Here is a 12,576-nt window from a genome sequence, read left to right as displayed (position 1 = left end):
ATCCGAAAGTGCCATTTCCGACGCGGCGGCCGGAATATGGGGTGTTTTGTGGTGGTTTGTTGGGTCGCCCCCTTCCCTCATATTTTGACGGGGGTTGTTTTTTTTTTTTTGTTTTGGTTTTTTGTTGGTTTTTTTTTTTTTTTTTTTTTTTTTTTTTTTTTTTTTTTTTTTTGTGCATGCCGGTCTTGAGCAAGGGGTTAGGGGCTAGGGGTTACGAGCATACTTTTATAGATTGCCGATTTCTTTGTGTTTTCTAGAATGGGGTTTGCATCAAACGTATTAGAATCATCAGCATATCATCCACGGAAGATAGGTCGTTAGGAGAATTGAGAGTCAATACAGAACGGAAGCTTGAAACATGTTAACGGAGCTCTTTTGACCAGAGAGAGGGGCTTACAGGATCTTAATTCCTGCCAGCCCCAGCAATTGACAGCAGTACCTAGTTAGTAGCAACAGAGCTCGCAACAGCATTTGGTAAATTACATCTACACCTGAGTGGCAATGATTCACCAGCTATTATGCAAACATACCTAAAGTCAGAAAGGTGTTATTCAGGATATGTATTGTACGCAGATAACAGGTATACGCGGCGTTCAAAGATAGGAGAACAAGCCGAGATATCGACGAAGCAGCGTGTCCTAGACCCCGTTGATGTCACAGACGCCGAACTCCAGAAGGGCCTGACGCTATCTGATGGCCTCGTGGTCCTCACACGGTCCATCCTGTCTCTCCCATTCGAGGAGCAGGGCAATCAACAAAACCTGCGAGTCGCTGTTAACCTGCCTACCTAGGCAGTGAGGAGCAGAACGGCGGGGCAAAAGTAACCCCGAATCGGATACCAAGGCTTACCCCGCCCTCGGAATCTCGATAACCAACAGCGCCCTCTAAGTGGGACACCGAGACTTCACCGAACGAGGTCCGGCAGGCCAGGCCTTCGTAGTCGGACGTCAGCCTATCCTCTAATCCCCTAGCCTTGGGAACCTAGTCAATTGGGGAGAGCAGGAAGTGCAGGAAGACCCACGGGCTCCACCCCCATCACGGCGGTGGTGATCGGCAACCACCCAACCAGAAGCAAGGTCGCGAAACGCTCCAGCATGCAAGTACCGAGGGGCAAGTGGCCAGACAGGTGCACCACGTTGGACCCCGCCCCTCCACGCGAGGAAGGGGGAACGGGTGAGGGGTTTGGGGAGGGGACGTGTTACTGCCACGAATCGGAGTGCCAAAACAGCAGCTCGTATGGTTGCAAGATGCGCCTCGTCATACATCATCCAGCGTCTTTTGGCTGAAGGATCTACCCCTTTGGGGAACACTTCCGCTCGAACGGGCTGCAGCTATCCGGGGCCAGTTCCTGCGAGCCATCGAGCCATTCGCCGGAGGAGGGGAACCTTGCGCCCCTCTCGGTCGACACCCTTGAATGAATATTTGGGGGTGCGGATCTGCATGACGGCCGAGAGCTGTGTCTAAGTGGATCGTGGTGTTGCAGGGAAGGCACAGCGCCAATTCCTCATGGCTTGTGCCGCTTCTCGCGTGGTAGAGCCGGAGAATTACTAGTGTAGGTGTGTAAGATGTTGGGAGAACGAAGCAAGGACATAAATACGTCGTGCCCCTCCCAAGAGAGGCTCGTGTTTCCCCCCTGAGCTTATTCACTTCTTGTCTTCGTCATCGTTGCGTACAAGCCAACTCATCCCGCCCATACAATCCAAAGAGGCTTTAGACAAGCCCAGCACAGTTTTCCGAAACCAAACCACACAACTACTACATCTCCCTCTTCACTCTCTTCAAAATGGTACTACTTTCTCGTTCTGCCCCCTTACTGACCCGCTCCCTCGGTGCCACCGCCGCCGCCGCCGCCACACGCGCCCGCTGTTCCTCGCGAGCGTTGCACGGCTTGTCGGCCGCCCGGGCAACATCGTTGGCATCGTCGCGCTTTGGTGTCGCGGCGGCGTCGCAGCAGCCGGCACTTCTGCACCGAGGGGGCACGATGCTGGTGGGAAAAACCTCGACTAGAATGCTGACAACCGGGCGTGAAAAGGTCAAAGTCCTGTTGGTCCTCTACGACGGCAAACAACATGCCATAGATGTGAGTTACGAAACCCATCTTCCCTTTTTGTCTTGTTCATGCACCGTTATCCCATGTGGTCGTTCCCCTTTCTGCGTCCTCCCACATACGAGGCCTCTGGCCCAATTTCTGTGTCGTCTGGCAAGCCGCATTGAGAAGCAGCTCCCAGCTGAAAAAGGGGGGAGACGGCACGCATGTCAATGCGGGGTAAAAGGGGGGGGGGGGACGGGAAAAAGGGAGCTGGGCAATCTCAAGTCTCACTGCATCATGTTGGCTGTTCAAGCGGCAGTTGACGTCTGGTGCGAGGTCGCTCCTGCCTTGTCGGAGCCTCCTCGGGATTGTGGAGTTCTCCCAATACTTCCAGATTTTATTTATCGATGCAACAGAGTGGAGAACCGGAGCTGACCCACCATCGCCAATGACTAGGTTCCCGAACTCCTGGGCACTACCGAGAACGAGCTCGGCATCCGCAAGTGGCTTGAGGATCAGGGCCACACCCTGGTGACCACCTCCGACAAGGATGGTGAGAACTGCGAGTTCGACAAGGAGCTCGTTGATGCCGAAATCATCATCACCACCCCGTATGTTTGCGTCCCAGGAGCAATGAAGCCCGACACCCCACTTTGCCGCATCTTGACAGCCCGGCTAACATCCCTTTCCCTTTGGCCAGCTTCCATCCCGGCTACCTGACCGCCGAGCGCCTCGCCAAGGCCAAGAAGCTTAAGCTTGCCATCACTGCCGGTATCGGTTCCGACCACATCGACCTCAATGCCGCCAACAAGACCAACGGCGGCATCACCGTTGCCGAGGTGACGGGCTCCAACGTCGTCTCGGTCGCTGAGCACGTCATCATGACCATCCTGGTGCTGGTCCGCAACTTCGTCCCGGCGCACGAGATGATCCAGCGTGGAGACTGGAACGTCGCCGAGGCGGCCAAGAACGAGTTCGACCTCGAGGGCAAGGTCGTCGGCACCGTTGCCGTCGGCCGCATCGGCGAGCGCGTCCTGCGCCGCCTCAAGGCCTTCGACTGCAAGGAGCTCCTCTACTACGACTACCAGCCCCTGTCGGCCGAGAAGGAGAAGGAGATTGGCTGCCGCCGCGTCCTCGACCTCGAGGAGATGCTCGCCCAGTGCGACGTCGTCACCATCAACTGCCCCCTGCACGAGAAGACCCGGGGTCTGTTCAACAAGGAGCTGATCTCCAAGATGAAGCCTGGTGAGTCCAAAGACCCGTTCCTCCTCAGTCCTATTCCCATCCCCCAACACACACACGAGGAGGAGGATCCAAGAAGTCAAACCGCTAACCCGAATTCTCCCAGGCTCGTGGCTCGTCAACACCGCCCGCGGCGCCATCGTCGTCAAGGAGGACGTCGCCGAGGCCCTCAAGACCGGCCACCTCCGCGGCTACGGCGGCGACGTGTGGTTCCCCCAGCCGGCCCCCAAGGACCACGTGCTCCGGTACGCCAAGAACCCCTTCGGCGGCGGAAACGCCATGGTGCCCCACATGTCGGGCACGTCGCTCGACGCCCAGAAGCGCTACGCCGACGGCACCAAGAGCATCCTCCAGAGCTACCTGTCGGGCAAGCTCGACTACAGGCCCGAGGACCTGATCGTCCACCAGGGCGACTACGCCACCCGGGCGTACGGCGAGCGGAACAAGAAATAGATGTTTTGACGCGAGGAAACTGGGGCGCGCGTGTGTGGAGGAGGATGGTGACACGGAAGGAAATGATGAGGCCTGCCTCACTTGGCTGACAGGTTCTGTTGGCAAGGTGGATGGAAGAGACTGGACTGGCCTGGCCTATCTCGCGGATCGTCTTTCTCTCCTTCCCCTCTCTTGGGCTCTTATGGCCTTCCCAGCCTGGACAGGCGGAACCGCGACATGGTCGTGTCTAGGTTGTTTGAGACACAGTGGATGATGTCTAGCAGCAAATTGGCTGCGTATCCAATGTACATGAATTTGACGAAACATGCCGAAACAGCAGTGACCCGACTTTGATGATGATTAGTCTCGTGTGCAAACTTGAATGTATGTGCCTTGCTTCGCGTCGTTGACATTGGCCAACGAGAGCCCCTATGGAAGGAAATGTAGGTGGCACAAGGGCTTATGTTCCCGGGTCATTCACCCGCTATCGGAACGGAGGGCGGGCGGCTGGTCCAGTCGGCTCACGATCCCGAGGCCCTTGTCGGCACCTGTCATGGAATAAAGATCAAGATCTCCTGTATGCCATACGTTAGATACAGGCGTCATTACAAAAAAAGACTTAAAACGTTATGATATACAAATACACCAACCGCGTGTTTCCAACCGCATACTGATGATCAACGCGTGTAATCGCCGCCCCCCCAAAAAACAGCCACCGCCCCCCCCAAAAAAAAGGATATAAAAAAAGAACATCACCCACATCACCTCCGCCAGCGCCTCCAAAACTTCCACCACGGCCCGTCTCCCCCGCCGCCGCCGTCATCCGCGGCCATCCGGCGAGACTCGCGCTTGTTCGCGGCGCGGTCGCGGCCGGCGATGCGCCAGAAGTAGACGGGCACGCCGGCGATGACGAAGGCGACGACGGTGAGGGTCTGCAGGGGCTGGGCGAAGACGGCGCGGCTGAGGAGGAAGAGGCTGACGCAGCAGAAGACGATAGGGGTGGCGATCCAGGCGCGGTAGGGCCGCTCGAGCGAAGGCTCGCGGACGCGGAGCACGATGAGGCCCAGGACGGTCAGGAAGTAGAAGGTGTAGCCGGCGACGCCGTAGAAGGTCAGGAGCGTGGCGAACTCGCCGACGGCGACGTAGGCCGCCGTCAGGGCGCAGTTGAGCGCCAGCGCGTACACGGGCGTGAAGAAGAGGCCGTGGTCCTCGTCGCCCACGAGCCGCGCCAGCCGCCTGGCGAACCACGAGCGCGTCCGCACCGTTGAGAGAGAGGAGGCCCCGTCGGCCGCGGTGGCGCCGACGCCGATGCGGCCGAAGATGGACGGGATGTACCCTTCCTTGCCGGCGACGTAGACTAGCCGGCTGCTGGTAAAGGTGGTGCTGTTCAGGGCGCCGAAGCAAGAGGCGCTGACGATGAGGGCCAGGACGAGGGACCCGATCGGGCCGAAGACCTTGGCGCCGAACACGACTGCGACCGTATTGGTCGAGTTGATGGCGTCCAGGGGGAGGACGAGGAAGTAGGCTACGTTGGCAAGTACGTAGCTGATGATTACGAGCGGCATGGCTGTGTGGATGACCCGCGGGAGATCGCGACTCGGATTGCGGAACTCTCCAACCACGTAATTTGTCTGAACGCTAGTGTTAGCCGATCTACGCGAGGTAAGAAAAGGGAAAGGACGAGACTCACATTATCCCATCCATCATAGGCCCAGAGACCAGCATATAACGCCACAGCCCAAGCCGAAGCATCCATCTTCGTCCCTTCGAACCATTCGTGCGTCTTCCAGTCGAGGTTCGCCGTCCCCGAGAAAGAATGGCCGGTGATGGCGACGACGATGCCCGTAACCGTAACTCCAAATAATGCGACGAACTTTAGGAACATGAGCATGTCATTCGTGCGCGTGCCCAGTCGCGTCGACACGCAGTTCAAGAAGGTGACGAGGAAAAGCCCCGCCAAGGCCACCGACTTGCCGACCCAGGGGTTGATCGTCTCGGCCTCGGCACCGATGGCCGCCCTCACCAGGTATTCCCCCATGATGATGGCGATGATGGCGGCACTGCCAGGCTTAAGGACGAGTACGGCCACCCATGTAAACAAGAATCCGGACAGCTCTCCAAATATCTTGGAGAGGTAGACCTGCGCCCCTCCATTGAGAGGAATGGCGCCCCCAAGTTCGGCGTAGCTCGACGCCCCCGTCCAGGCCAATATCCCTGCAATCACCCATATGATAATGGCGGCCCCCGGTGATCCCACATTAGAATTAACTTGGCTCGGCGACGAGAAGATGCCGGACCCGATTATCAAGCCGACTATTAGCGACAGGCCGTTGAGGTATGTTAGGGTCTTGTATTTCTCCAGCGACCCCCCGCCGAGGCCGCTGTTGGGATTCCCAGCCGTTGTCGGGGCACCGATGGGGGCGTATCCGGCGCCGGTGGTGGAGGAGAGCGGGAAGAGGTTCGCAGCAAAATCGAAGGTCGACGAGACCGAGTACGAGCGGCCGTGGTAGTTGGGCCGGCCGGCGGCCGCCGGGTTCTCCGAGTCTAGCGGGTCATCCTGCTCGAGGGAGGCCTTACGCGAGGAGGATATGCTCGGCCGCGAGTCGGTCTCGGCCGTGTCGGCGCCCGGGCTTGAGCTTGCTAGCGAGGCGAGTTCGAGGGAGTCGCGGGGGTGGTTCTGGAAGTTGGACGAATAAAAGGATGACATCTGGAAGGATAAGTTGGAGGAAGCGCGAGCAGCTCGCGCGCGCGTCCCTACAACGTCGTCTATGCCCCGGATATTAGAGAGCACGTAGATACCATTCCGGTGGTATTTATGCCCCGACTGCGGCTCCAATCTCGTCCTGCGCTCGTGGCAAAGGAGAAGAATTTGAATAAGAAAAAGAATGCCTAATGATTCTATACAGGAATTTTATGCTAAAGGGGCAGGCATGTCGTTTGGGTGCCAGTTCCAACTTCCAAGGCTTCTGCAGTGGGGCTTGCCCAGGTAGGCTTAGTTATCTGCCAAAGTATACCACAGTAAACCTAATATCCTACCAATTATGGTTTGTGTTTCGAAACGGGCTATGATTCTAATGAAACGGTTTAGCTGAACCTGCATTCGTCATAGCACTGATCCTCAAGCGACAAAAACGACGTCTTCCTCTGCAATTGATTCTGTTCCCAGCCCAATCAGATTCTGAAAGCTCAATTAGTTGGCGCCAATTCCTTCCAACGGATATAGACGGACACCAATAGAGCTCAGAGACCTCTCCGTTTGCTTCAGGGGCCGCCCACTCTCCTGTCGTGGTGGACCGTCTAAAAAGTATTACTTTCATACGGACAGTGAGTATCATGAATCATGATGATCTTTTTACCAGATCTGTAAACTGGCGACCAACCCACGCGCAGTGACCTCGTCAACCTCTGGTTACCCGACGACAATACTTCAGAAAGAAGGTCGTAGAGCTTGTCAAACGCCCCTCGGTTGAGGAAAATCACCTGCATTGTACTCGCAGACCTGAGTCCCTGAGTGACTGTAAACTGTGGACACAGCTTGATGCTTCCGGAAATGGAGGGCAGTTTGAATGCTCTTTGAATGGTCCGTGCAAACGGTTTTTTTCCTTGGCAGGGTCTTGAGCCTTGCTGTTGGCGACTGCCAACCGAATACGGCAGGCTGGATCTCTTTAAGCTTCTAATTCAAGGGAGGAGATATCCTGACAATTACTGGCCAATTTGAGATAGGATGTCTTAAGCAGGGCAATTCTGGCTCTAATAACTTGTAAATCCGTCTCCGAGCGTTGGCGAGCACCACGTGAGCGTGACAGGGCCGGATGGGTTGTACCGTTGTGGCACGCTTGGCAAAAACGTCTAGGGCCCGCCGCAACGGACAGCTGACTATCTATCGATCGCATAGCTCGGATGAGCTCGACTCAACTGCCTCCGAGGCAATAATGTTTTCGTGATGCCGCTGCTCTATGGAAGATTTATAGCTCGGCCATTGCCTACGTCGAGCATTCAATGCTCAGCTGGGCTACTCGGTCTTTCCCTGCGATCGCCGCAATGGCCTCGATCCAGAGCTCCCTGTCCCGCTCCCCACGCCTTTATTCGCAGAAGCTACGCCACTAGCAAGTTCGACCTGCCCAGCCTCGACGAGAAATGGCGACGAAGATGGGATGAGCTGCGTTCCGACCCCAGCTCAAGAGCCAATGGCTCCAAGGACAGGCGATACATCCTGCCTATGTTCCCCTACCCTTCGGGTACATTGCATGTCGGACACCTTCGGGTCTATACTATCGCCGATGTCCTGGCTCGATTCAACACCCTTCAGGGCTACAATGTTCTCCTCCCAATGGGCTGGGACGCGTTTGGCCTCCCGGCCGAAAATGCGGCCATTGAGCGCGGCATAAACCCAGCTACGTGGACGAAGGACAATATTGCGAAAATGAAGGGCCAGCTTGACCAGATGAATGGGAGCTGGGACTGGTCGAATGTATGGTTTCTCTCTGTACCTTATCCATGCCAAGATAGAATGGAGCTGATCAGATCCCTTCCAGGAGATTGCCACTTGTGACCCCGAGTTCTACAAGCATACTCAGAGAATATTCCTCCTCCTGCACGAGAAAGGCCTTGCTTATCAAGCCGAAGCCGAAGTCAACTACGATCCGGTGGACAAGACCGTCCTGGCCAACGAGCAGGTTGATGCCGAGGGTTGTTCTTGGAGATCCGGCGCCAAGGTTGAGAAACGCCGGCTGAAGCAGTGGTTCCTTCGAATATCAAGCTTCCGGGAAGATCTCCTTCAGGGGCTACAGGGTCTGGAAACGAATGGCGCCTGGCCCGAGAGGGTCCTGGCTATGCAGAAGAACTGGCTCGGGAAGTCAACCGGCGCAATGATAAAGTTCCCAATTATAGCCTTCAAACACGAGGTTGGCGCCGCCATCGAGGTTTTCACGACCCGGGCAGACACCCTGTTCGGTGTGCAGTACCTAGCTCTTGCCGCATCCCATCCAATTGTTGCTACCTTGGCCGAGAAGGATCCCGAGCTACAGGCATTTATCGACACGTTGCCTGGGCATCCTCCTGACTCAAAAGTCGGATATATGTTGCCTCACATCAGGGCGATAAATCCGCTCGCGTACCACGAGGAATCACCGGAAGCTATTAAGCAGTCCATCCCCGTCTACGTCGCTTCGTATGTGCTCGGCGACTATGGAGAAGGGGCTGTGATGGGTGTCCCCGGCCATGACCACCGAGACTTTGCTTTTTGGAGAGAGCACCATTACGATGAGCCCATCCGCGTTGTTCTCGCCGCATCGGACGACGAGTCCACCACAGCCATGCTTAACAAACCGTTCGTTGAACATGGCGTGATGACCGCGCACAGTGGGCCATTCAAGGGCAAGACGTCGAAAGAAGCCGGCCAAATTCTGGTCTCCATGCTTGAGGCAGTACAACTGGCGAAGCCCGAAGAAAAGTGGCGGTTGAGGGATTGGCTTATAAGTCGCCAGAGATACTGGGGGACGCCCATCCCAATCATCCATTGCGGCTCGTGCGGAGCAGTTCCAGTCCCGGCGGACCAGCTTCCCGTCAAACTACCGGCGGTCGACGAACACTGGGCCGAACGCAAGGTGGGTAACCCCTTGGAGTCCCTCCAAGACTGGGTGAATACCTCCTGTCCCAAGTGTGGAGGCGCTGCCAAGAGGGACACCGATACCATGGATACATTTGTGGACTCGAGCTGGTATTACATGAGGTTTGTCGATCCTCACAACAAGGATGCTCCCTTCTCCCCCGAGCAGGTGCGGGAGCTGCTCCCCGTGGATATTTACGTCGGCGGCATTGAGCATGCAATCCTGCATCTCCTGTATGCCCGCTTCATCTACAAATTCCTGATGGCGAGTCCCTTGGCCTCGGACGGAAATGGCCAGGCTGGCGCAGTCCATGAGCCGTTCAAGCGGCTGATAACTCAGGGGATGGTCCACGGCAAGACTTACACCGAACCATCAAACGGCAGGTTCCTCAGACCAGACGAGGTCGAGTTGAACGATCCGGAAACCCCAAGGGTTGCGATGACCGGCGAGGCGGCCAATATCAGCTACGAGAAGATGTCGAAGTCCAAATACAATGGCGTTGATCCTACCACATTCATCGCCGAGCACGGAGCAGATTCGACGCGCGCGCACATGATATTCCAAGCGCCGACCAGCGACCAGCTCAACTGGGACGCGGAAAAGATATCGGGCGTTACACGCTGGCTCCACAAGGTCCACGATCTGGTCCTCAAAGTTAAGGAGATCCCGGCAGACCAGACCAGCAAGTCGGCAAGGGAATACCTCGAAGAATCCGCGGCTAGGCTTGGCTCCTCGGGCGAGGCGGAGCTAGCGCAGTGGGATGCGGACGCGGCGGCGTGGCTCGACGTGCAGAAGACAATCGAGTCGGTCACGGCGTCGTACAGGAAGGTCACCTCGCTGAACACGGTCGTTTCCGATCTGATGAGCCTGTCAAACACCATAGCCGCCAACGGGAACGCCCACCCCATCATCCAAAGGGAGGCTGTCGTCGCGATCCTATGCATGGCTGCTCCAATCACTCCTGCGTTCGCGGAGGAGTGTTGGAGCATTTTATACCCGGCGTCCAGGTCCATCTTCCAATCCGTCTCATTCCCGGTCACCGACGGGACTGCCCCCATGCTGCAGCCGCGGATGCAGCCCTGTGCTGTGCAGGTGAACGGGAAGCTCAGACTGGTGGTTGATATACCGAAACCCGCGAGCTTGCAAGGCGACGAGCTGAAGGACTGGGTGGTGGAGCATGTCACCATGACGGATGAGGGCAAGGCCAAATTGTTGGACGGCGCCATCGACATCCGGTCAGCGAAGAAGGTCCTCGTTGTTAAAGAAGGCAGGCTCGTGAACTTTGTACTATAGCCACGGAAACTGAGACTGTACGATATGATACCCTGGGCTCCTGTCCACGCAGACGGGATATAGATTGTACATGTACAACAATACAAACATATACACGACTCTTTCTATCTTACCATTTCCTTTCACATAACATGCTCTGCCTTCTTATACATCAAAACAGACCTCTCATGCCCGCTCCCCCTGACAACCACCTCCTCCCCACCAACCGTCACCGAGCCCGCCTCCCCCGCCTCCGGTACAGCATCCGGCCAGTCACGCCAGATCTCCACCACATAACCAGCGAGATAGGCATGCCGCCCCGCCATGGCCATCGCCGCGACGCGCCTCGCCTGCGCCGACCCGCCCACCTCGAACAGCATGATCCCGGGCGGCGGGCCCATGGCCCCCGCGACCTCCAGCAGGCGGGCGTAGAAGACGTCCTCGGGATACCCTTCTCCATCCCCGGGGTAAGGGCGGGGCCCAGGCACCTGCGCCAGCGCGGGCTCGTGGTTCCGCACCGACCGCGCCGTGTCGCGCGCGAAGCCCGCGGCCGAGACGTACGGCGGGTTGCTGACCATGACGTCGCATCGCCGCCGCCACCGGTCTCGGTCGCCATCGACGACGGTGGCGCTGTCGAAGAAGACGTCGCCGAGGTCAAACCGGATGGTGGAGGTCTGGTCTGGACCACCCGAGGAGGAGGGGCCGGGCATGAGGCCGCGGGCGACGTTGTGCCGGGCGTTGTCGCGCGACAGGGCGACGGCGCGGGGCGAGATGTCGACGCCGCGGACGTGGAGAGACGGGAAGGTGGGGGGGTGCAGGAGGGCGTAGAGGAGGAGGGCGATGCAGCCTGTTCCGGAGCAGAAGTCTGTGATTCGCAAGCCCTGGGTTTTGCAGTCCTTGAGCTGTGCGGCGAAGTATCCTGTCTTGATTAGGTGGGCGAGGTAAGTGGTGTAGGCCTCCGGTTCTGGCCTGTGGGAAACGGCATTAGCAGAGATATCCAGGGTTCCTGTGCCTGGCAGCTGGTTTGCTCACCTGGGGATCAGGACCCCTGGACGGCACCTGATATCCAGTCGCCCAAAAGGCTGTGTGCCCATGACATATTGGAGGGGAATTCCCTTGCCCCTTTTCTCGCACAGCTGGCGTAATCTGAGTTTCGGGGGGATCAACGAAGGGGTTGACTGCACATGTTCACGAATCCATCGCAGCTCTGTCAAGGCTGAAGGGAGGTCTCTGCAGGCAGGTAGCAGTGTGGCTGCGTAGGGAGAGATGTTCTGAGCTCTCCTTACGAGGGAGGGCGACACCCTGGGCATTGACACGGAGCGTCGTTCCCGCCCAGCGGACTGACAAATGTAAAGGGGTTTCTAATGCCCTGTTACGATTTATGCCAGCAAGAAATCATCTTAATCAGGTTTATATCGTAAGGACATGCATCGCCTGTCTGGATCACATATATGAATACCTCGTAAGAACTAATCCGACGGGAGCGACTCCCATATAAACTTTTATTTCCGCCCCCACTAGCCTGACCAGGCGTGGCTAATAAATTGACGAGGTCTAAGCCTCATTTGGTTAGACAAAAGGCGATCAGCTCGAATTGAAGCTATACAGAACCAATCCTTTTCCATCGCGGACATACACAAATACATCTTATCTCTCAATCAAGCACCCTAGATATTCTCGCCATCTCCATTCAGAGGTTTAGCGTTCCCAACTACCAATCCGCCGCCATGCCTTCCGCAGAAGAAATCGCATCGAAATTGGCGGAAAATCTCCGCACTGCATACTGCTGGTTTATCTACGCGCCTGGGCGTGTTCCTCACCCATACCCCCTACAGCACGAGTTCAGACGGAGAACACGCTTTCTTTGTTGTCTCCGGGGAGTCGGGCACCATCTTGATAAGTCACTCGCGTAGATGCTGCACTTCTGGCTCAAGGACAACGCCACAAGGAAAACTCCGCAAACGCCGTAAACAGGTCCTCCTCAACCGGCTT

The 12,576-nt window shown here is 56.9% G+C and overlaps 4 protein-coding genes across 4 annotated transcripts; 2 read left to right on the top strand and 2 right to left on the bottom strand.

The window, feature by feature from the left end:
- Positions 1-1,783: 1,783 nt before the first annotated feature.
- Positions 1,784-3,724, top strand: QBC33DRAFT_560062 (D-isomer specific 2-hydroxyacid dehydrogenase; the record flags this gene model as incomplete). The annotated part of the gene is made up of 4 exons (XM_060430025.1): positions 1,784-2,080; positions 2,486-2,640; positions 2,730-3,274; positions 3,378-3,724. The coding sequence occupies 4 exons, from the start codon at positions 1,784-1,786 to the stop codon at positions 3,722-3,724; spliced, it is 1,344 nt and encodes a 447-aa protein (XP_060282367.1).
- A 473-nt stretch (positions 3,725-4,197) lies between these two features.
- On the bottom strand, positions 4,198-6,661 carry QBC33DRAFT_109969 (putative amino acid transporter protein). Its single transcript, XM_060421914.1, has 3 exons — positions 5,394-6,661; positions 4,464-5,334; positions 4,198-4,278 (listed from the first exon to the last, which is right to left on the bottom strand). The coding sequence occupies exons 1-2, from the start codon at positions 6,408-6,410 to the stop codon at positions 4,465-4,467; spliced, it is 1,887 nt and encodes a 628-aa protein (XP_060282366.1). The 5' UTR covers positions 6,411-6,661; the 3' UTR covers positions 4,198-4,278; position 4,464.
- Positions 6,662-7,342: 681 nt separating this feature from the next.
- On the top strand, positions 7,343-10,666 carry QBC33DRAFT_109943 (leucyl-tRNA synthetase). Its single transcript, XM_060421913.1, has 2 exons — positions 7,343-8,174; positions 8,239-10,666. The coding sequence occupies exons 1-2, from the start codon at positions 7,647-7,649 to the stop codon at positions 10,603-10,605; spliced, it is 2,895 nt and encodes a 964-aa protein (XP_060282365.1). The 5' UTR covers positions 7,343-7,646; the 3' UTR covers positions 10,606-10,666.
- QBC33DRAFT_109979 (putative mitochondrial N(5)-glutamine methyltransferase mtq1) lies at positions 10,667-12,048 on the bottom strand. Its single transcript, XM_060421916.1, has 2 exons — positions 11,617-12,048; positions 10,667-11,553 (listed from the first exon to the last, which is right to left on the bottom strand). Exons 1-2 carry the CDS (start codon positions 11,892-11,894, stop codon positions 10,728-10,730), a joined length of 1,104 nt encoding a protein of 367 aa, XP_060282364.1. The 5' UTR covers positions 11,895-12,048; the 3' UTR covers positions 10,667-10,727.
- Between the last annotated feature and the right edge of the window lie 528 nt (positions 12,049-12,576).

The sequence above is a fragment of the Phialemonium atrogriseum genome (assembly GCF_030411735.1).
Source record: "Phialemonium atrogriseum strain 8032-3 unplaced genomic scaffold QBC33scaffold_16, whole genome shotgun sequence".
Classification (NCBI taxonomy): Eukaryota; Fungi; Ascomycota; class Sordariomycetes; order Cephalothecales; family Cephalothecaceae; genus Phialemonium; species Phialemonium atrogriseum.
The sequence above is the reverse complement of the archived record's forward strand: the minus strand, read 5'-3'. Positions and strand labels throughout refer to the sequence as shown.

Coding starts and splice junctions, on each gene's coding strand:
- QBC33DRAFT_109969 (XM_060421914.1), bottom strand. CDS start 6,410: ATGTCATCCTTTTATTCGTCCAACTTCCAGAACCACCCCCGCGACTCC. Junction 5,335..5,393: donor CCTATGATGGATGGGATAAT/GTGAGTCTCGTC, acceptor ACTAGCGTTCAG/ACAAATTACGTGGTTGGAGA.
- QBC33DRAFT_109943 (XM_060421913.1), top strand. CDS start 7,647: ATGCCGCTGCTCTATGGAAGATTTATAGCTCGGCCATTGCCTACGTCG. Junction 8,175..8,238: donor GGAGCTGGGACTGGTCGAAT/GTATGGTTTCTC, acceptor GATCCCTTCCAG/GAGATTGCCACTTGTGACCC.
- QBC33DRAFT_109979 (XM_060421916.1), bottom strand. CDS start 11,894: ATGCCCAGGGTGTCGCCCTCCCTCGTAAGGAGAGCTCAGAACATCTCT. Junction 11,554..11,616: donor CCAGGGGTCCTGATCCCCAG/GTGAGCAAACCA, acceptor CGTTTCCCACAG/GCCAGAACCGGAGGCCTACA.